The following is a 20,575-nucleotide window of genomic DNA, read 5'->3' as shown; positions in this document are numbered from 1 at the left end:
TACCCCCTAACAAGAAATGGTTATATGGATAAACAAAGAGCATTGTTTGCTCATAACACACATAAAATTAGGTCTCATAATACAAGAACTCCCTCTAACATAATGAATCATGAAGATGATAAAGCAAACCAAAAAAACAAATAAAAAATCAGTCTATCCACTTTGTCTTTCTTAAATAACTCATTCACTGCTTGAAAATATTAATGAATGAAAAATTAAATAATATAACATTATCAATGGGGCAAAAAATTAAATGAACTCAGTCCTAGAGAAACCATTATGGTTCCAAAAAGTTCAATTTATACTTCTAACAAATAGGTTTCATCCACATAGTTTAAGGCCATGATTTACAGTTATTCAAGAAACTCATAATAATCACACAGAGTTTCTCAAAGCATTTGGGAAACAACACCTAATACTTTAGCACAACAAAACAGACCCATGCATTTGCATATTAGTATTAGATATGAATTATTCCACATAAATACAGTGTTAATAATTACTAATTAGAGCAAACGTAACAAAGACAATATATTCAACCACTGAGTCCTGAACACTTGGAATGCAATACTTAACTACAGGCAAACAAACCATACCTCATCATTATTGACCACTTCCTCACCGCATTTCTTGTCATGAGAACTGGAAAGAACTAACGATTCCAACAAAGCACATGAAGAGGATAGCATGCTTGCATAATGACAGCTTAGACTTGAACTGGTATCCATCATCTTGTTTATTACATTAACCTACACAGAAATAAAGATATCAAAGCAGATTATAGATAGAGATTTGACAAATAGCTTGCCTCACAATTAATGTTCCAATATCTGAAGATGAACTTATGAATTTAACAAACTTATAAGAGAGATTGCAATGTACCAACTTAGAAAGACTTCCAGTGGATTGTGGAAAATGTTTACAAAGATTGAATAGAATAGGTTGCAAAACCTGCTTGATGGGCAAAATCATCACAAAACATTACTCACACATACCTCAAGATCGAAATTCAATAAGAAACACAACCAAAAGATTACAAGATGAAGATAAACTGACCTCTGCATCATTTTCCTTCCTCATGAGATCAAGCAAAACTTCCCATGTAAAGATAGGTAAAACAGGGAAAAAATATGAGCAAGCTTTTACTATTTCTATCCTCAACTGTTGAGGAGACAAAGAAATAACTGAAGTATCACTGCTTCGAACAGCCAAAGCTTCTGCATCTTTAGAATCATCAGTCGCATCTAACTCCATATCAATAATCTGTGCACTAGGTTCACCCACAGGATTATGATTTTCAGGTGAAGGCAAAGTACATAGAGATAAATCTGTCATATCAATCCTAGAAAGGTCTGGAAACAGTTTAGCTAGAGCCAGCAATAGCTTCTCAATTGTTTGAAGAAATCCTCCAAGTAGTTTATGGTTCGTATCTCGACAATATGGAAAAAGCGGACCGGACAGAAAGCCTTGAAGGGATGATAATGATAATCCAACTGCATCTAAAATAGAGCTTAAACCAAGGCAACTATTACAATGAATTTCATTATACTTCTCTATGATCGATGTCATATGATCCAGCAACTTTATAATATACTGTGACACCTTACTAATAAACAAGTTGTTATCTCCTTTTATGCTGCAAAAGCAATGAATACAAAGTAATCAGCAAAAAGAGGAGCAAAGGAAATTAAAACCAATATCAGTGCCTCAATCCACTTACAGTCGTGTATTAAAAAAACCCATAAATCAATAAATTGATGTTGCAGCTCAACCAGGAAAGGTGGTAGAATATTTACCAGCAAGTGCATAAGCGCTTTAAGTTAAGATGAAGCTTCTCTCAAAGTTCCTTTCTCAGATGGATTTTCTATTATTTTTGAAAACACGACCCGAAGTGACATGGAGAAGCTGGTTATTAATGACTTGTGTCCTAACAATACAATCACACATGAGCACCAGTTTTAACTCAAAAGCAGTCTCTGTGTAATATAAAATGTAAAACAAGTCGTAGTTGGTTTAGCCCTTTTCTTATAACTCATAATTAGCCATGATTTCTACGTAATATGACAGCAATGACTTTTAGCATCTATGTCTGGGCTGAAAGACAAACAAGTACTACAATACTTCATAATGGTGGGTCAATAGGTCTTCCTCTTAGTATTGTGAACAGTCTGCCAGGAATTTGGTTGAGTGTGTGTGAATTTCTGGAGACAAAAGCCTTTACAGCATGCTGAGCATATAGCTACAAGCAAAGCTAGAAGACCCTTTTAAGGAGGGAGTAGAAAATGAAAAAGATCTAACACGCAAACAAGCATGAATTCCACGAACAAGCAGCATACAGGCCAAGCCCTAAGCACCTGGAACTCATAAGCATTGATTTGAAATAGTAGCAATACCACTGTAATGCAATCAACTGGCCCAAGTGATAATCATAGCTATCATTTCTACTCCCAGTGGATAGGAGATGCACTTTGCACCAAGTGGTTAAGAACACGACTGATGCAAGGACTAGCTAGAACAGCCACTGCAAGGAGGCACTGTAGCGCATGATATCATGCACATAGACCTCCCATGTAGTAGGAGTCAAACAAAACATTTGAATAAATAAAAGCTGAGAAGAATGTGAAACAATCAGCAAATAAAACATTCCATATATGCAATAATAAAATAAAAAAATTAGTCTATAAGCATTAGAAATGGGAAGCCTATCTGCTGAATATCCCAACTAGAAGTTATAAGTTCTAAGATTTAAACAAAAAAGAGCTGAGAAAGACGTGAAACTATCAACACATGAAAACGACACCTGGTTGAAAATAGAGCCATAAGTTATGCAAATTGCACAAAAAGACATAGAGTGCATCAGGGATGTGACAAAGCTCATCCTCTCACATCCATCAGAAACTATGAGTCCCAAAGATAGGAATTCACTCCACTTTCACCACTAGTGGTTTGTGGAAATCTGCCTTGGGAGACGAACAGTATGGTGATGCTCACTTTGGACCTTAAAAAAAAACCCCAACAGACATTATGAGCACAATGAAGAATAAACTTGACAGGGCACTAAAAGACGCACCTGAATTGTAGTTTCATTTTTGATTTCTGCTAAAGCTTTTGTCGAACACTCTAAGATTTCATGTAGAGTGCTAGCAGTGACTACCTATCCAACGCAGCATAGCAGAGCTGAAAGAAAACTCGCAGTGACTACCAAGAGGTTTTGAAATGATAATGCTTAGATTTACACTCCTGACAACACTCTTACTCACCTACTTTATCTCGAAACGAAATGGAGCACAACAGCTGCAGAGAAAACAAATGGCGCCCGGGATTTAGCAAGACAGATTGCTCATTAAGATTGGCAGGTTCCTACAACAAACAAAGCTTTATAGTCTTTAAAGCAAAGCTAGAACAAGAAAGAAAGCAATGAAGGGTAAACAGGAAAATGAGCAGAATCAAAAGTCATCTAAGTCAATAAAGTCAACCACAGAATCCGTACCAAACAATACTTCTTTTTCCTTTGCAAGATCATTCAAGAACTAATATGCCTAGAAGAACTAGATTGTGTTCCAACATGCACTTAAACCTAGTAATTTTGACTAGAGATAATGTAAACTAAGTATTTATCAACGAATATAAATAATGAAGCATCCCTTTGCAGAGCAGAATGAGGCATTCTGTGCTGACAACACTACATGTGAAGAAACATCAGGACTCCAATTCGTTCAAGAACATTCACAAACTCCGAAGGAATTATAAACATTTTTATCAAAAATTTGCACCTTCGTATGTTTGTTTTTAGTTACAAATAAGAAAAAAAATTATGCTGTGACTTATATCATTGAGCAAAACTATATTCCATTTATAACATTAGATTATCCAAACACAATCGAGAGCAAACCTTGAAGTTGACCAAATCCAATATGGCTTGCAATAAGCTTTTCCTAAGATAAATAACATTTTGAAGATCACCCTGTAAGATATTTTTGAAGGAAAAAGCAATTACTATAACATATTCAAAAACTAAAAATCAAAATAAAATATCAATTCGAAAGTGGAAAATGCTTTATAAACACTTCTGTTTGTGAGAAATGATTAAAGAGAGAGCATGAAAAAATTCAAACTCATGATATGTAATTCCAGAAATAAAAACTATGCATGCCTGTTCAGGAAAAGAGCCAAAGAAATACCTGGACACCTGTTTTTGAGAAATAGCAAGCAACAAAATACAAGGCTGACCTGGAGCAAATTCATCAAAAGCAAAGATACAATTAACAATGTCTAATTGGAAAGTTGCATACTTATTGCAATGACAACATATCAATTCTCAATGCCGCATAATTGACAAGATGTGACATCACTATAGTTAGAAAAGTAGCCAAGATAAAACACATGGAAATTTGAAAAGGAAAACGCAACAATTCCATGGAGCGTGATATTCAAAATATAGCCTAATGACAATTTCAAATTATTTGCCAGTAGAAGTTAAGCTTACAATCATCAATATTAAGAGAATATGCATCATGGTATCCAATCATGCATTGCATTTTGTATAGGCACTTGACAACAGAAGCAGTTAGACTCAGACCACAAACTTTGAGAGAGCATGTCAATATAAAAGCAAATACTTACAGAGACGGAACATTATTAAAAATACGCAGGTTCCACACATCTTGAGGAACAACAGCTGCTCCTATTTGCTCCTAAAACATAAAGTACGAATTGACAATGTGAAAAAAATAGCAGAATAATTAATGGACAATACAAGTGTTAATAAGATGACCTAATAGGAAGGAAAAGCACTTATTGAGAATACGAACAGAAACAGATCTAGAAAAGTGATGAGAGGTGAAAAATATTAGTGAGAGGAAATTACTGTTAAAGTCATATTGCCAAGTAGTGTTAAAGCAGCATCAGCCTGCGGATGCATAAAAACACAGCATGTCAGAAAAAGGATAAGTACAACAAGTCACCATGATAGTATAGTAACTTTCAAATAAGCAATAAGGATGAATTTCAAATTGTTAGAAAGATGCTTCCTAGGACAAACAAGGGAATTTGAACTGGATAACAGTACAGGTGAAGTGCAAATTATTGCAAAAGATGAAAATGCTTGTGGAAGATCTTATGAAAACTACTATCTTATAAAAAATTTAAAAAAAAAAAGGGCGAAGAAGTTCATTAATCAAGTTAAGAGAGACAAGAAGACTCACTACTGATGCAACCTTGCTAAACATCGGTAATCCATGCATTAGACAGCTCCATATGACATGCCAAGCATTTCGAATCTTAGCAGTCTGCCAAGAAGCAATAAAAAAAAAATAAGTAGGAAATAAGTGATATACCTGCAAATAAGGTTTGCAACAGACAAAAGATCCATGATTAGCATTAGATGAGTGATCAATGCAAGGGTGAATGGGACCGAAACAAATAACTAGAATCCACAAGAAATGCAAATGCCTATGAAGATCCATGTGAATTTAATGTGGCAACCTAATCCATGGTCCATAGATTTAACCTTAACTAATACCAAATGAACCCTTAAATCCATCAAAAAGCAAGAAATAATGACAACTTATCCTATACTTAATTGGAAGTGATTATCAAACAACCAAGTAGAAAGATGGAGACAAAACTCGAAAAGGCTAGGTATTGAACTACAGTTGAAAATGTTACCAGGCCATACATGGGACATGGGATACCAACCAAATGGGCTAACAGGGCAGTTAAATTTCAAAAGCTTATTCCTTAAAGAAAATCAACTGAACATTGTCATCACCATGACAATGAAGTCTAAAGCTAAATGTATTATCATCAAGATAGACAATAAAAAAAAAAAAAAACAGAAAAATCGAGCAGTCTAGTCATACTCACCAATAATTTGATCTAGTAAGGGTCCAGCACAATAATGGAAGTTAAATATAATACAGTAACAGCCTTCTCTTAAAACATTCTGCAAATCGTCTTCTCTATCAGAAACTAAGCCTAAATATCTCTCACATTGCCACAGCCTTCTAATTTTCCATGTCCTTGAAAATTTTTTCTCACACATTGAGATCAACCAATTAGAATTGTTCAATTTAATTATATTGCATAAGCAATTGTCAAAACCTCAATACTCCTAGATAAGTTACATGGAAAAAAGGTAAATATAGGAATTAAAACATTCAGTGCTGATACCTCGCCAGAAGTATAACACAGATGTTGTGGAAGCTGCTCATCTGAACTGGGACAAAGCACAAATAAAAGCTCCTGAAAAGTCCTTTGCAAATGGATTCAAGAAATGTCAATTGGATTGTGAACTGAGATGTTGTGCCAATGAATAGTTCAAATTTAAAATCCATGTGATGCAATGAAACATGCATATGGAATAGAGGAAGTCAATTAAACATCACACAAAATCTATAAATATGAAATCCATTTACTAAGAAGAACTGAACATGGATCAACGTAACAATGAGCAACTTATAATCACTAAGAAGGTGAGAAGCTATACCACAAGAGCCACAAAATGTTATCATGAGAATACATGGTCTTTGAATCATTCAAAATCCTGTACACACACAGAAACAAAAAATAAGGAAAATTGAACAATTTTTAGGAATTACATAATCACAATTATCCATACAGAAAATCCATAATGACCAACATAAGGCAGAAATATAATATAAATACAACAATAACATGGCACGAGTATACCAACATACACATGCGTGCAACCAGGAAGTACTTGGACTCAAAGCATCTATCAGGCCAGTGAACACAAAGTATTAGCAAGATAGGAGCCTGGGTTTCAAGTAACTCAACATAAATATGAACAAACCACCAAGATCACTTATCATCTTTTGGATGCAAAATCACGCCAAGCCTTTCACCTTGCCATAAAAAGGCCACTCTTAAACAATCAAATAAGATTAACTGTGTTTCTAATTGCTTTGAGAAAATTCACCAGAAATTCAATTCAAGCATATCAAGCCAGCTATGCAGTTTAGTTCACGAATCCAAAAAAAAACAAAGAATAACTATAAATGTCATATTTACCTGTGTAAATTATTATTTCGAATAAATGACCCAGCAGCAAATGCACAATTCAAAAACCAAGGGCTAAAAAGCATCACAAACTAAGGACAACTAAAATCTGATTACATAGCAAACTACCTTTGCAGAACTTCACATGCACCTTGAAACCAGTCAATTAGTAAAGATTTGTCCAGACGTAAGCCATAGCTGTGAATAAGAAAGTAAAATGCAGCAGTCCTGTAGCACAGGGATGAAAACAAATGCACACATTAACAACCATATCGGATATACAAAATATTTCAAATGGAAAAATTTAATGTCATACTATCATGTATATTTTCCAAGTCAATGCAACCAATAAAGTTTTGATGATATTTAGAAGTTAGGCTAAATGAAGAATTCAATCACAGAAAACTAGGAATGAATCAAAATACAAAGAAAAAGATGCATTAGTTGTAAAACCTGTACAAGATAACAACATTCAGTGTTTCATATTAGACACTACGTTCACATTTTATAACAATATATTTGGTAGTACGTTGATCTTTTGAAAGAAAAACTTTTTGGATAAACCACAAGGGAAAATATTTTAACTCCCAAGTAATGTTGGAACTAACTAGAATTCAGACAGTAAAGCACTCAAAGTCACTTCATCCACATCCACTAGAAGAAAAACCTGATGTGGCAAAACAACACACAGAATTCATACTACAAGGAATAAAAGCATTGTCTCCAGCAAAGACCATTTCCCATGAAACATCCTAAAATAGAAGATAGTGTTAAATTTGGGCCATACAGCCCTTGAACAAATTTCAAACCCAGGAAAAAATAATGAAGTCAGTGTTGCACAAAGCCTAGACAAGAAAAAAACATGAAGTCATTGAAGTGTGAAGACATTGTATCAAATTTCAATCATGATTCAAATAAATAAATGTATTATAATAATATTTTAATTACTGTACAAGTCCATGTAATTATGTACTTTTTGCTTTTTAGTCCTTGCAATATTTTTAGGTACAATTAAGTTCTTATATTTAGTCGAATTAGATCATTTTAGTCTGCTGTGTAGATGGGAAGTATAAATTGCAAGGACTTAATTGTACCTAAAAATATTGTTGTGGACTAGAACGACCCAATTCGACAAATATGAGGACTTAATTGTACCTAAAAATATTAGAATGACTAAAAAGGCAGAAAATACACAATTATAGGGACCTGTACAATAATTATCATTGCCAATGTTATCATTGTAATAAAGCATAAAAAACTCATGCCTTAAAAAGAATCATTTAAGTGAGAAAATCAGCAAAGCAACATAGGAAAGGTCCACAACAGATGGCAGGTTTAAAGCTATCTAATTAAGCAAAATAAGTTAAGAAAGATCATATTCTTGACAACTACATACTTGAGGATTTATATATAAATTCCCATGTGTAGTAAAATTCAAAACTTAAGAAGTATATACTGTGAATATGCACAGATTTAGGAACCACCTTTAGTTTTAAGCATGAAATAGATGGCTGTTGAGCAAGAAAACAGATATTCAGATTAGCCACATTAGACAGATAACAAAGCAAGAAAGAGCTTCTAACCAGGAAAAGGTTCAAAGTGATTGTTGTACCAGGGCAAATAATGGGTGAAGACTCAAAATTAAAATTTAAAAAAAAAAAAAAATGGTGGCAAGCATTGGTTTAACCAATAGAGATACTTAGTCAACAAGAATTTAAGAGGAACAAAGAAAGTTAAATTATGCCACCAAAGAGGATAAAAAATAACCAGTATGAATTCTCACCAAACCCCTGAACCTTTCATGAGCCCATCCTTTAGACGAGTCGCAACATCCTCCATCTTCAATCGCTTCCCTTGGCAAGAAATCCTTGTGAAACCCATGCAAGCCTAGATGAAAATAAATTTTCTATAACAACAATTCACTAAAGAAATAAAATGCAGACTTGGAAGGACGAATGTGTGAAGTATTAGATACAAGACCTGATAAAAAACTGTGGCCGCAAGCTCAATTAAACCTTGTTGGCTTCCCAAATTCCCAATCTTTTCATCCTTTGATATATCAGTCCTGGACAACAAATCATTAGCACAAACAGACACCATGATTAATTTTGCGACAGAATCAATTGGAAGGAAATATGCTCACCGAGGAATTGCACCACTACTAATACTAGAGCTATGGTCCAGCTCTTTGGAGATAACATCAAGAAGTTGCCCAATTAGTTCAGTTTCATCTAAAATACTTCTCCCAAGCTTTAGCTGAATCCTTGCATAAAGAATGAATGAATTCTACAATAGAAGAATTTCCACAGATCAAATACAAAGCTATACTTGGGTTGTTGGTACAGGATATTGACAAAGAAACTATGTTAAAAAGAAAAATAGCTCAGCACCTTTAGTCCTCGATCATGAGTGGTCAACCAGAAAGAGAACAAAAACCCTTGTAAAGCAGCATGAATATCTTTAGCTCTACATCCGAGATTTGGCCCATCTTTCAACAAGTATGTATTAACACAATCCATGAGTTTACGTGAAATCTTTCCTTCATCCCTGAATATGTATTCAAGAAGATTAGAATCCAATAGAAGTATTGTCACCAACAATAGAGACCTAAAACCTCAAAAATCAAATATATATATATACATTTATATATATATATATATATAGAGAGAGAGAGAGAGAGAGAGTAAGAGAGAGAGCGTGAGAGAGTGAGAGAGAAACAAACATAGAAATGATTGCTTATATGTGAGACAAGTGAATTTCTTACATACCAATAAAACCATACCTTACATGGGCAAAAATTCCAATAAAACCATCAATAAGATCCTCCCTGATGTTGTCTGGAAAATCTCCAGGAGGATTTTCCAAGAGAACATGAAGCATCAGGACACAACGGAAACTTTCCTCTTTGGACCCAGATTGAGCAGTTAATTTCACTCCAATGGATGAGACCACTTTATTCATATAAAGATTAACTAGACCTGGCAATCAAAACACAAATAGGCATTACATTGGAAAGCGCATACACTATTAATTTAGAAGCGATCCACCAAAACACATCTAAAAGATGCTCACTACAGTAAACTCGCTTCCTCATCTGATATCGGTACTCATTGACAGCCAGGAGGTGACGAAGAATGATATTATACTCCATTTGGAAAATAGGAGCATCTTTTAATACTTCCAATATGTGACTGAACAGCACTTTAGCAACATGGAAAATAGATAGCCTTTTGCCTACAAAGTCATGGACATCTTAGGCCATTGTTCCAATTGAGGTTGAATAAAAACAAATCAAATCAAATGGCTAAGCTCAAAATCATCATGGAACATGCCACTAACAATAAGGACTGTATCTACAGAGCTCAATAAGCCAAAATGATAAGGCAGAATAACATATATATACATCATTTAGAATCCTAGATGATAAACAAACATGCCAAGTTCAGTTAGAGAAAATAATAGATTAACTAACCCTCCTTCCTGAAAACAATAATAATGTCCTCATAGTAGATTTAAATTTAAATATAATCATATCTAATTCACCGTAGGGGCAGAAAAAAAAAACTACCAACAGTAAATAAAATAAAAAAAAAGGAAAACATGCACTAAAGCCAATGGCGATTCAAAAACACTTTAACCTGAGAGCTTTGGATCTTCTGCACATTGAATTGCAATTCTAAGAGTCTTGGCATATAGCAACTTCGGTTGCTTTTTCTTGCTCGAAGATATCTCCAGCTTTATACATTTCATGAGCAGTGTGAGTAGAAAAGGCCAAGTTTCAGCTGAGAAAACAACAAAATGGTCCAATATTATTTCAATCCAATTTTATTCAATACAAAAACAGAAAAAAAAAAATTAAGAAATCGAGATAACCATGAGGCATCTCATCAGCCTTGATCTTAGCAGTGTTTCGACCAAGAAGCTTGCAAAATCCAATCAATCTCTCGCCTTCCAACCAGCTACTCAGAAGCCTCACACCCTCCTGGAAACCATCAACACAAGAACAGATAAAGACATCAAAAAGAATTAGAAAACAACAAACAAATCAAAGAGAATAGAGAGATAGATTTAGGGTTTCAGAGAAGCATACGTCTCGGGTCTTCGCTTTGTCAGAAGAAAGCTTGGAGATGACATCTTGAACATCTCTGGAGCTGGCCATAGATCTCAAATCAAGCTCAGACGACCATCGATGATGTGAGCGATTAGGGTTTCGAGGAGCAGTGGGAGCGAGAGAGAGAAGGAAGAAGAGCGGGAAGTGAGCGAAGGCGAAATTTGGGAACATAACGTTGTCCACTCTCCAGTCAATATATATATATATATTTTTTTTATTTATTTATTTATTTATTTATTTTGAATTTTTGAATTTTTCACTGAAAAAATTTAAACGTTGAAATATTGTGATGATGAAAAAAACTAATTTATAACATGTAAAAGGATAATTGAGAGGGTCCCTGTCGAAGTTTTATATGAGATATACCTCTTATTTTTTCCTCCAGAATTGCATGGCAAGAGTTTATTCTCACGAGAAAAGTCAATATATTATAACTGGTGTATTTTTTTACTTTTGTTTGTATTTTGTTTTATTATTTATTAATTTTATAAATAAATAAAAAATTATAATGAGTAGAAGATTGATGTGAATCGATTCATGTGCCATTATAATGCCAAAGTTAGAAGATTTTGTAAATATAAGTGGATTTTATGCGCATCAAATGAATTTGTTGTGATAATAACAAAGATCTTGTCACAATGAGTATATATTATCAGCATCTTGAAGATATTATATTTAAATGGAGGTTGGTTTGTAAATGAGACCGTTGGTCTACTACCATAACATGACAAGCGGATCCAGTCACAAATGAAGATCCGATATGAAAACGGGTAGTATATATTTAAGGATCCATTTTGTAATAATAAATCATTCATTTGAAATAATAAAACCATCAAGCTAATGTATATATTTAAGGATCCGTATACTGAGAATTTTTTTTAGTGGATCCCAACATTATGATTTAGAAAGAAAGGATCCGCATCCGATTTGCTCATATGAGCTTTTAAAATTTTTGTCACCGTTAACCAGAAGGTTTCACTTGGGAATAACAGTAACAAAATTTGTTTATATTTATTAAACGAATAAAAAATAAATAAATGATAAAAACTAAATGTTGCATCAACTAAACTGCAAATTACTATCATTTACCCTTATAAAATGTTTAATCACTGTATTAATCACATCAAAATTGCTCTTTGTTAATCAATTTGCACATATTAGTTTTCTTTAGCCTTGCTGTTAAGAGTTTATTATCTACTAATCACATTAATTTTTTTATTTTTTATTTTTATTTTTTAAAAGGTGACTTGCATTACTAGAAAAAAGCCCGAATAAAAAAAATCCAATATACGTGGATAGAAACAAAGAACATCAAAGCAAAAACAAAAAACTAAACCGAAAACACGTACAAGACTCCCACCGATAGGAGAGGAGACATGAACAACTAGTCTATCGTGTTTATCTTTATATGAAAGTGATATATTGTTTATCTTTATATGGAGTTGTTGTCCTATTGTGTTATATTGTATCAATACAAGTCGATGTTACTTTATTATTCTTCATTACCAATGGAAAAAAAAAATTCTCTCTCAATTTGTATCTCTATGATCTTTATTATTGTTAGTATATCTTTTTAATAAAATAAGAACAATATAAATATTATATAATCTTAAAAAAGTATCCACTAATTGTAACCCCACTTAAATACTACTCCCTCAATTTTAAAATACATATCGTTTTAAGAAATAAAAATTTTAAACTAGTTGTCATTTTACTATATCAATGCAATATTTATTTTTTAAAATTTTATTTATCTTTAATTTTCTAAGTTATATAAATAAATAGAGTAATGTTTATAATAAAAATATATATATGGTTCAAAAAGAATGATAGTTTAGTAATTTGGTTGATTTTTATGTTAAATGTTAAAAAAAATTATTTTTTATTTTTAATTCTTGTGCAACATCCTTAAACGCCATATATTTTGGAACAGAAAAAATAGTATCAAAAACTATATACAAAAAAAAAAGAGAATATCTTCGGGTTTCAAAGGAGTTGTATAGATATACACAACACCATAATTATAAATATCACTCCAAAATTATAGAATGGATCACCGACCTTCAATACAATTTTTTTAATTACAAAACGTGCCAAATATCTAAATATGAATATTGAATTTGTTTATTTATAATAATAATATTATTATTATTATTGGTACTAAAAAAAATTGACAAAGACCAACAGACTTATAGCCAAGCGATACTTTAGGTCCCTTTATGTGAGAGAGATGCGAGTTCAATTACTCATGACCACGCTCTCCAATTTTTAAAAATGTGAGGACGTGTGACAATTTTTTTGTGTGGCAACTGACATGAGTGCATAAATGTGGCCACAGTGGTAAAGGTTGAAAACAAACTCTGGGCGTTTCACAAGCGATATTCAAGTCCCTTTATATGAGAGAGATGCGCGTTTAATTACTCATGACCGTGCACTCTAATTTTAAAAAAGGTAAGGATGTGTGACAATTTTTAGGTCCCTTCATGTGAGTGAGATGCGAGTTCAATTACTCGTGACCACGCTCTCTAATTTTTAAAAAGGTGAGGACGTGTGACAATTTTTTTGTGTGGCAGCTGACATGAGTGCATTAATGTGGCCACAGTGGTAAAAGTTGAAAACAAACTCCAGGCATTTAACAAGCGATATTTTAGGTGACTTCATATGAGAAAGATGCGAGTTTAATTACTCATTGACCGTGCTCTCTAATTTTTTAAAAAGTAAAAATGTGTGATAATTTTTTTATCTCTGTACATTTCTCAGAACGGGTACTTATCGTCCTATCTCTCAAAAAAAAAAAAAGTGGTAGCCGACATGAGCGCATAAACGTGGCCATAGTGGTAAAGGTTGAAAACAGACTCCGGGTGATCGGAAACGAACAAAGTGGTGACAACGCGGCGATTTATTGGTTCGGATGGCGACGTTTGGTCCATCACGCGCCGTCACGGCATCACCAGCGAAAGCGACGTGTACGTACATTGCCGACAAAATCCTTCGTCAAGTCACGTGCCTTGTACTTCCTCTCACGTGGCCCAGGTTTACTGAGCATTCCTTCTTTTGTTTTATTTTTTTAATTTTTATTTTTATTTCCCAAATTTTTTTTAAAATTTTTTTTAGCTAATTTGGGATTATCAGTGTCATCCATCCATGTGTTGTTGTTCTGTGTTACGCATTATCCTACTTGAAGTATTTATTTTTTAATATTTTTTTTAACTAATCATTAATTTTTAACCTATATTAATGATTAGTTGGTCGATACAAAATGGATTGAAACTCACCATTAAATTTGAATTTACTCAAATTTATAGACAAGCCTGGGTGAAATATTTATATTATCTAATAATAAAAACAAATTATAACATAACAATACCCGAACGATGAAAATATTTGACTCTCATACTCACTCTCTCTCTCTCTCTCTCTTATATTTGTCATGGGTTCTTTTTTCTCATTTCACTATTGATAGTTGTGTTATTCAATTTGTTCCTTTTATTTTCTATAAATTTGCTAGATTATTTTTATTTTGGTCCTCGTCCTATACTTTACTTTATATTTTTTTTAATAAATGACTGATTTATTCATTTTATTTAATAAAATAAAATAAACACAACCAATTACAATTTCCCTTAAAAGGACCAATTACTATCACTTGCATTTAGATCATTTATTTTTCACAATGCAAGCAATATATATATATATATATATGACGATCAATCCTCTGTGAAGGTCCATAGATTAATAATCTATGGATGTTGATTTGGATTATTGAATTGAGATCTAATAGTTTCTTAATTATGAGTAAACAATAATTATTATACTAAATAGTATTTAGATTACTGTGCTTACAAATAGTATACATTAAAAAGTTGGATACATAGTATTTTAATTTTAACCGTTCAATCAATTATTTACACAGTTGAATATTAAAAAACATAAAAACAAATCACAACTAACACCTACAATTAAAAACATAAAAACCAAAAACAACTCTGTTACTACCTGTGACGTCACTACAGACGTCCGCAGAAACCCTTTTCTATATATATATATACACACACGCACATACAGTGTTGTTTACAAGGGAATACCGGTCTAACAAGACACATTTGTCAACATCTTTATGAAGTGGATCACAAGCGCTGAGCATGAATGAATACGGCGAGTTGGTATGTGGGTCAATGCCAATGAGCTCACACCACCCAGTGGCTAAAACGGCACCATATAAACAACCCAAATCTTCTCACCAGATTCCACAACAACGACTGCAAAGACTTTCTCGTCATTCACGCTACCAACTTTGCTTATCTCTTCATCCTCTTCTTCTTCTTGTCTCTATATAAACCCCTTCCTCTCTTCTCTTTGACAACCCTTCTTAAGTTTGTTAGCATTCAGCCATTCATTAGAAGCTTGCATGGATTCCTTTAACTGGTTCAAGGTAAATCACTCATTAAACACTAAACTACAATCTCTATAAGTGAACTCCTCTCTGTTTCTAAGAGCATGCATTGAATTTCAGGGAATTGAGGAAAAAGAAGGTGGTGACAATGGCTTGACTGAGTCATCCAGTTCTCGGAGTTCGAAGACCGGAGACCGGAGCCTTCGGCATAGGTTGGAGAACAACCAGGCTGTCAACTGTCCAAGGTGCAACTCCAATTATACAAAGTTTTGTTATTATAATAACTACAGTCTCTCCCAACCAAGATACTACTGCAAGACATGCAGACGTTATTGGACCAAAGGTGGTTCTTTGAGAAACATTCCCATTGGTGGTGGATGTAGGAAGAAGAAGAGTTCATTGAATAAGAATCAGCCTGTTGAACCTTTACTTCAATCTCAACCAGTCATGGAGTTCAATCACTATGTGAGTGATTTTGATCTTATGGAAAACAAGTATGTTCCAGTGAACTTCATGAATGACAGTGCTGATCATGAGAGGTCTCAAGAAGTAGCTGAGTTTTGGAAACAGATGATGATGACTCAAGGGCAAGGCCAAAGCCAAGGATCTTTTTAAGATTTGATCTTCTTTTCTATATGTTCTTGAGGTTTTGATTTGTTTGCTTGATATATGTACAATGTGTTTGGAAATAAAATATGATGGAAAGTTCGGGTTTTCGAAGATAAGAAGCATATTGCATTACTAAACAAGAAGCTCCATTACAAAATACTCAAAGAGAACAGAAGCTAACATGAAGAACTGTCCACTCAATCTTCCTGTTATCTATGTTTTTGATAAATAAAAGTGAGCAGAGCTCTTTATCAATTCATACAGCTAGCATAGATAAAGGAAGACATGCCAAAGAGTTAGCTAAATTCACAAGTCACTGGCTGGACTAAGATGAAGAACCAGCCGGAGGTCCGTTGAGCAGCTTGTTAACCTTCTCAAGGAGTCCCTGCATCTCACCGACCAGATTTTCTTTCGCGTCTGGTTTCAACTCATCAGATGATCCTGCATCTTTATCTGACACTAAAGGGCTTGTTAGAGTCGATATCATTTGCTCAAGGTTCTTCCTGATGTAAGGAAGCGGGCGATTGGGTATGAGATTTGCTGCGGCTGCTGACGATGGAGGAGAGCTTGGAGAGCTTGGATTTACTGGCAGATACCGAACACGGTAACTAGCATTTGGAGGTGCAAAGACACCGGTTTTGTCCCGACTATGCAAAGCATTTTCAGCATCCAAACTTTTCATGAAAACAAGGCGAGCGCAGCCAGAATCCTTCATCACTTCGGTGTCAGTCTCATTCAAACTGCCATACTTGCTAAAGGCAGCCACAATCTCGTCTCTCGAAGGCAGATTAACACCGGGAGTGAATGATAACAGCAGCGCCGCAGGACCTTCAGAGTTATTTTCATCTGTTTTCTTCTGCTTCTTCCGTGATTCACCAGAACCATTGGAAGCATCAAGATTCAAATCAGTCCGAGCTTTGGAATCCAGATCTGCTTTGATTTTTCTCCTTTTTTTCCTAGATTTCTCAACTTTAGGAGAATCAAGAAGTTCCTCATCTACATCTGTAGAAGGTTTCCCATTGGTAAGCACTATCATCGACTTTTTAGCTTCCTCTGAATTATTCATTGTCTCAACAGGCACATGAGCCACAGTTTGAACATTGGTACCTTCAATCCTCATCTGCTTCTTTAACTGGTTTAAACTTGGAGCAGTAAGATTGCTCTTAGGATGACCTACATTCAACAAAGTCTCTTCACTATCTTCACTCTGCTTGGCCTTTTTTTTCTGTGTTTTACCAGAACTGTTCCTCTTTGGAATGGCTAGATCTAATGAAGTTTCAACACAAGCTGTCTCATTCTTCTTCATTCTCTTCTGCGGAGTTCTAGCTTTGTCTGAACCGCCCAACGCATCATGTTCAAGCTCTACAGGAGCAACGGTTTCGATTCCATCTTTCTTCATTCTTCTCTTTGTTAAAGATTTTACTTTTGTCTCTCCATTTATCCCACCTTTTCTCTTCTTGCTATTCCTATCAGACTCACCTTCTTTTGACTGATTACTCTTCACATCATCGGTGATCTTCCTATCCAAGCAGCCACATTCAGCTAGTTTCTTCTGGTGAGCCTCAAAATCAGAACTTTCAGAGTAAAATGCACTCCTATAACCAGCAAAGAACCCCCGGACTGTTTTTGCACTCCTGTTCCATTTCAAGTGAAGACTATCCCTAGCAGCTGCCAAAAACTCTGATAAAATCTCACTTGTCGAAATGCTTTCAAGCTTAGACACAAGATCCTTCTGGTCCTCTTCCTTATCAGATAAATCAACTTCTGCAACAGAGCCAGCGAGCTTAGTTGAAGAACTGTAACTAGCCTTCTTCGATGTTTTCACCTCAAAATCCCCGAGAAGAAAAACTGACTGCTTTCCATGAATACCACTCAAATGCGCATACGGGTATGATAAGTATTTGCTCTTCTTCCTCTCCCTCTTACCCGACCCAGTCCCTTCTCCGCCGACAACAACACCACTGTCAACAACAACCTTAGCATTCGCTTTCTCATCCTCCTCATGCTTCTTCTCTTCTTCCTCAACAACATCATTACCCTTCTCTTCCTCCTCATGCTTCTCTTCTTCTTCAACATCATCATTATCATTTTTCTCCTCCACCTCATGTTTCTCTTCTTCCTCAACAACAACATCATTGTCATTCTCTTCCTCCTCAACAACACTATCAACATCATCACTAACCTCAACAGCATTTAAATCCATCTCCGCAATGAGCTTTGCCATGCTCCTCTCCTTCCTCCTCTTATACTTCTCCTCACTGATCTCCGGCTTCCTCGGTGCATCAATCCAAGAATCTTCCATTCCATCATTCTCCGCATCAAGATCACACTTATCAACCAAATCAACAACGCCGCATCGCTGATGACCAGATTTCCGGTTAAATGCAAACATCCAACTCCGAAGCACTGTAATCTCAAGCATATCAACAACCATACAGTTCTTCGCAACATCCCTAACAAGCTGCAGAAACTCCGCCGGAGCATAAGCAGTGATTGCAAACTCCTTACTACCTTGCTTCAAAAACCCATCAGGAATCTCAATATCCACACAACCGCAAGCCATTTCCACCTCCACGCACCTCCCAATCTCCTCCAAAGCACTCCGCACAGCACTCACAAAGCCCTTAGAAACGCTCTGCGCCATCATTTGCGCAAACTCCTGCTTGAATGGCTTCAAATGCATAGGTTGACACCAAGCATAGGATTCATCACCGAAGTAGGAGACGAAGACGGAGTTCGGCGCCTTCCGCACAGCGCGCTTGGCCGCCACAGCAAGCTCCGGGTCCCGAACTCTCCCCGGCCACCATGGATGAGTTCTCACCCTCCCCCAAACGAAATTCCCAACCAAAAACGCCGGATTGGAACCCACCGTTCCTAGGGTTCCAGATTGAAGAACCCTAGACACTGGTTCCTCGATTTGGGACTCCAGGGTTTGGGGTTCCTCCTCTGCTTCGTTCTCCGATGCGAGTTCCTCTAGGGTTTCCGACTGCTCTGGTGGTTTCATAGCTTGAGAAATAATTTTTTATTTTTCTGGACTAAAATGCAAAACTGCAAAAAAAAAATTTATATAAAGAATCCAACTGCAAAGAAGAAAAGAAGGATGTCGATGTGAGAAATAAGTCACGAACAGGGGGTTTATATAAAATTTTAAAAAAAATTATACCTGGTGACGAGGGGGTTTTTCGTAAAAATTTCCCAGCGATCTCGCGAGAAAGAAAGTAAAAGAAAAACGAAGAGAGAGAGAGAGAAAACTCGGCGAAGAGAAAGGCGTGAAGTACGTATTGTTGTTAGAGGTTATAGGAGGTGGGTCTCTTTAGAGTAGCTTTGCCACGTCAGCTTATTCTGGGCCCACACTTATGTGGACCCCACTATTTTGTTAGTATGACGTGGCAAATGATAGATGTGGGGACCACACCCTCTAGTGTATTCTTATTCCACAACCCACGTTTGGTGTTTCACAACAAAAGAAAAAAGAAAAAAGAAAAAAGAAAGGATCTCATTTTAAATAATAATAATAATAATAATAATAATAATAGAGACTAATAAGTCCATGATGCTTTTTTATTTTTTATTTTTTTTTTTAATTTTGGATTTCATTTATTAAATATTGTTATTGAAGAGATACACAGCAACTAACTAAGCTACAGCTAAAATTTAATCATTTATTTATTTGGATTTATTGAAAAAAATTTATTTTTATATGTTAGTTTGTTTGTTTTGTTCTTCCGTTAAATATTATATTAAATATAAAATTATATAAATAATAATTAACGTGTAAATAAACTAGATCATCAATGGCTCCATTGAAAGGGACACATTGAATGAAAGAGACGGATCAAATAAATTTGTATAATGTAGAAATTTAAAATAATTTTTTTTAAAAAAAATCAAACTAACAATAACTTAAGAGTTTTAAATTGCATTGACAATTTAATCCTATCTCTTTCTATGAATTAATACAAATAGACTAGACACTAAATAAATAAATTGAAAAGTCAACATTTAAAAAAAAAAAATCAAACAAATGATAACCCAGATTTTAAACTCCACCGGCAACTTAATCCTTTTATAATCACAAGTCAGATTTTTCTTTTTTATAATAAAATAATCTTCAAATTAAACTTGACCCTATGAAACAAAAAGGTTCTTGACAAGAGGAAAAAAATAAAATAAAATAAAGATGAGAAAAAACAAAATAACAAAAAAAATGATTAAAAATGTTTTTCTAAAATGAGTAAAGCATTCATCTATTAAAGGAGAATTAAGGACAAACTGAAAAACAGTCTTAAATAAGAATACACACTTTTAGATCAATTGGTATCGAATCTCTTGCGTAAGGTGTTCATTTTGGAAAAAATCTAAAATCAAATCTCATATCTTACGCAAAGTGAGTGCACGTGGATCGGCGTTGAGTTTTGCTCCCCACACGTGCGCATCACTGG

General features: G+C 34.7%; 4 protein-coding genes across 5 annotated transcripts; 1 reads left to right on the top strand and 3 right to left on the bottom strand.

Moving 5' to 3' along the window:
- Positions 1-575: 575 nt before the first annotated feature.
- On the bottom strand, positions 576-1,643 carry LOC120280431 (serine/threonine-protein kinase ATM-like). The gene is made up of 3 exons (XM_039287275.1): positions 1,057-1,643; positions 883-951; positions 576-749 (listed from the first exon to the last, which is right to left on the bottom strand). The coding sequence occupies exons 1-3, from the start codon at positions 1,567-1,569 to the stop codon at positions 576-578; spliced, it is 756 nt and encodes a 251-aa protein (XP_039143209.1). The 5' UTR covers positions 1,570-1,643.
- Positions 1,644-3,252: 1,609 nt separating this feature from the next.
- On the bottom strand, positions 3,253-11,302 carry LOC120280430 (serine/threonine-protein kinase ATM-like). Its single transcript, XM_039287274.1, has 18 exons — positions 11,111-11,302; positions 10,894-11,002; positions 10,659-10,802; positions 10,093-10,254; positions 9,803-9,998; positions 9,411-9,567; positions 9,164-9,306; positions 9,001-9,085; positions 8,804-8,907; positions 7,150-7,248; positions 6,488-6,544; positions 6,172-6,253; positions 5,205-5,288; positions 4,868-4,909; positions 4,624-4,694; positions 4,182-4,230; positions 3,893-3,964; positions 3,253-3,360 (listed from the first exon to the last, which is right to left on the bottom strand). Exons 1-18 carry the CDS (start codon positions 11,300-11,302, stop codon positions 3,253-3,255), a joined length of 1,956 nt encoding a protein of 651 aa, XP_039143208.1.
- Positions 11,303-15,373: 4,071 nt separating this feature from the next.
- On the top strand, positions 15,374-16,164 carry LOC120280358 (dof zinc finger protein DOF5.4-like). Its single transcript, XM_039287180.1, has 2 exons — positions 15,374-15,563; positions 15,645-16,164. The coding sequence occupies exons 1-2, from the start codon at positions 15,540-15,542 to the stop codon at positions 16,137-16,139; spliced, it is 519 nt and encodes a 172-aa protein (XP_039143114.1). The 5' UTR covers positions 15,374-15,539; the 3' UTR covers positions 16,140-16,164.
- Positions 16,165-16,310: 146 nt separating this feature from the next.
- On the bottom strand, positions 16,311-19,405 carry LOC120280357 (serine/threonine-protein kinase ATM-like). 2 transcript variants are annotated; one of them, XM_039287179.1, is made up of 2 exons: positions 19,297-19,405; positions 16,311-19,181 (listed from the first exon to the last, which is right to left on the bottom strand). In XM_039287179.1, the coding sequence occupies exon 2, from the start codon at positions 19,135-19,137 to the stop codon at positions 16,459-16,461; it is 2,679 nt and encodes an 892-aa protein (XP_039143113.1). In that variant the 5' UTR covers positions 19,138-19,181; positions 19,297-19,405; the 3' UTR covers positions 16,311-16,458. The 2 variants fall into 2 exon arrangements, with proteins under 2 accessions (XP_039143113.1, XP_039143112.1); XM_039287178.1 differs by having other exon boundaries at positions 16,311-19,213; positions 19,297-19,397.
- Between the last annotated feature and the right edge of the window lie 1,170 nt (positions 19,406-20,575).

Source organism: Dioscorea cayenensis, chromosome 17, assembly GCF_009730915.1.
Source record: "Dioscorea cayenensis subsp. rotundata cultivar TDr96_F1 chromosome 17, TDr96_F1_v2_PseudoChromosome.rev07_lg8_w22 25.fasta, whole genome shotgun sequence".
Lineage (NCBI taxonomy): Eukaryota > Viridiplantae > Streptophyta > Magnoliopsida > Dioscoreales > Dioscoreaceae > Dioscorea > Dioscorea cayenensis.
The sequence above is the reverse complement of the archived record's forward strand: the minus strand, read 5'-3'. Positions and strand labels throughout refer to the sequence as shown.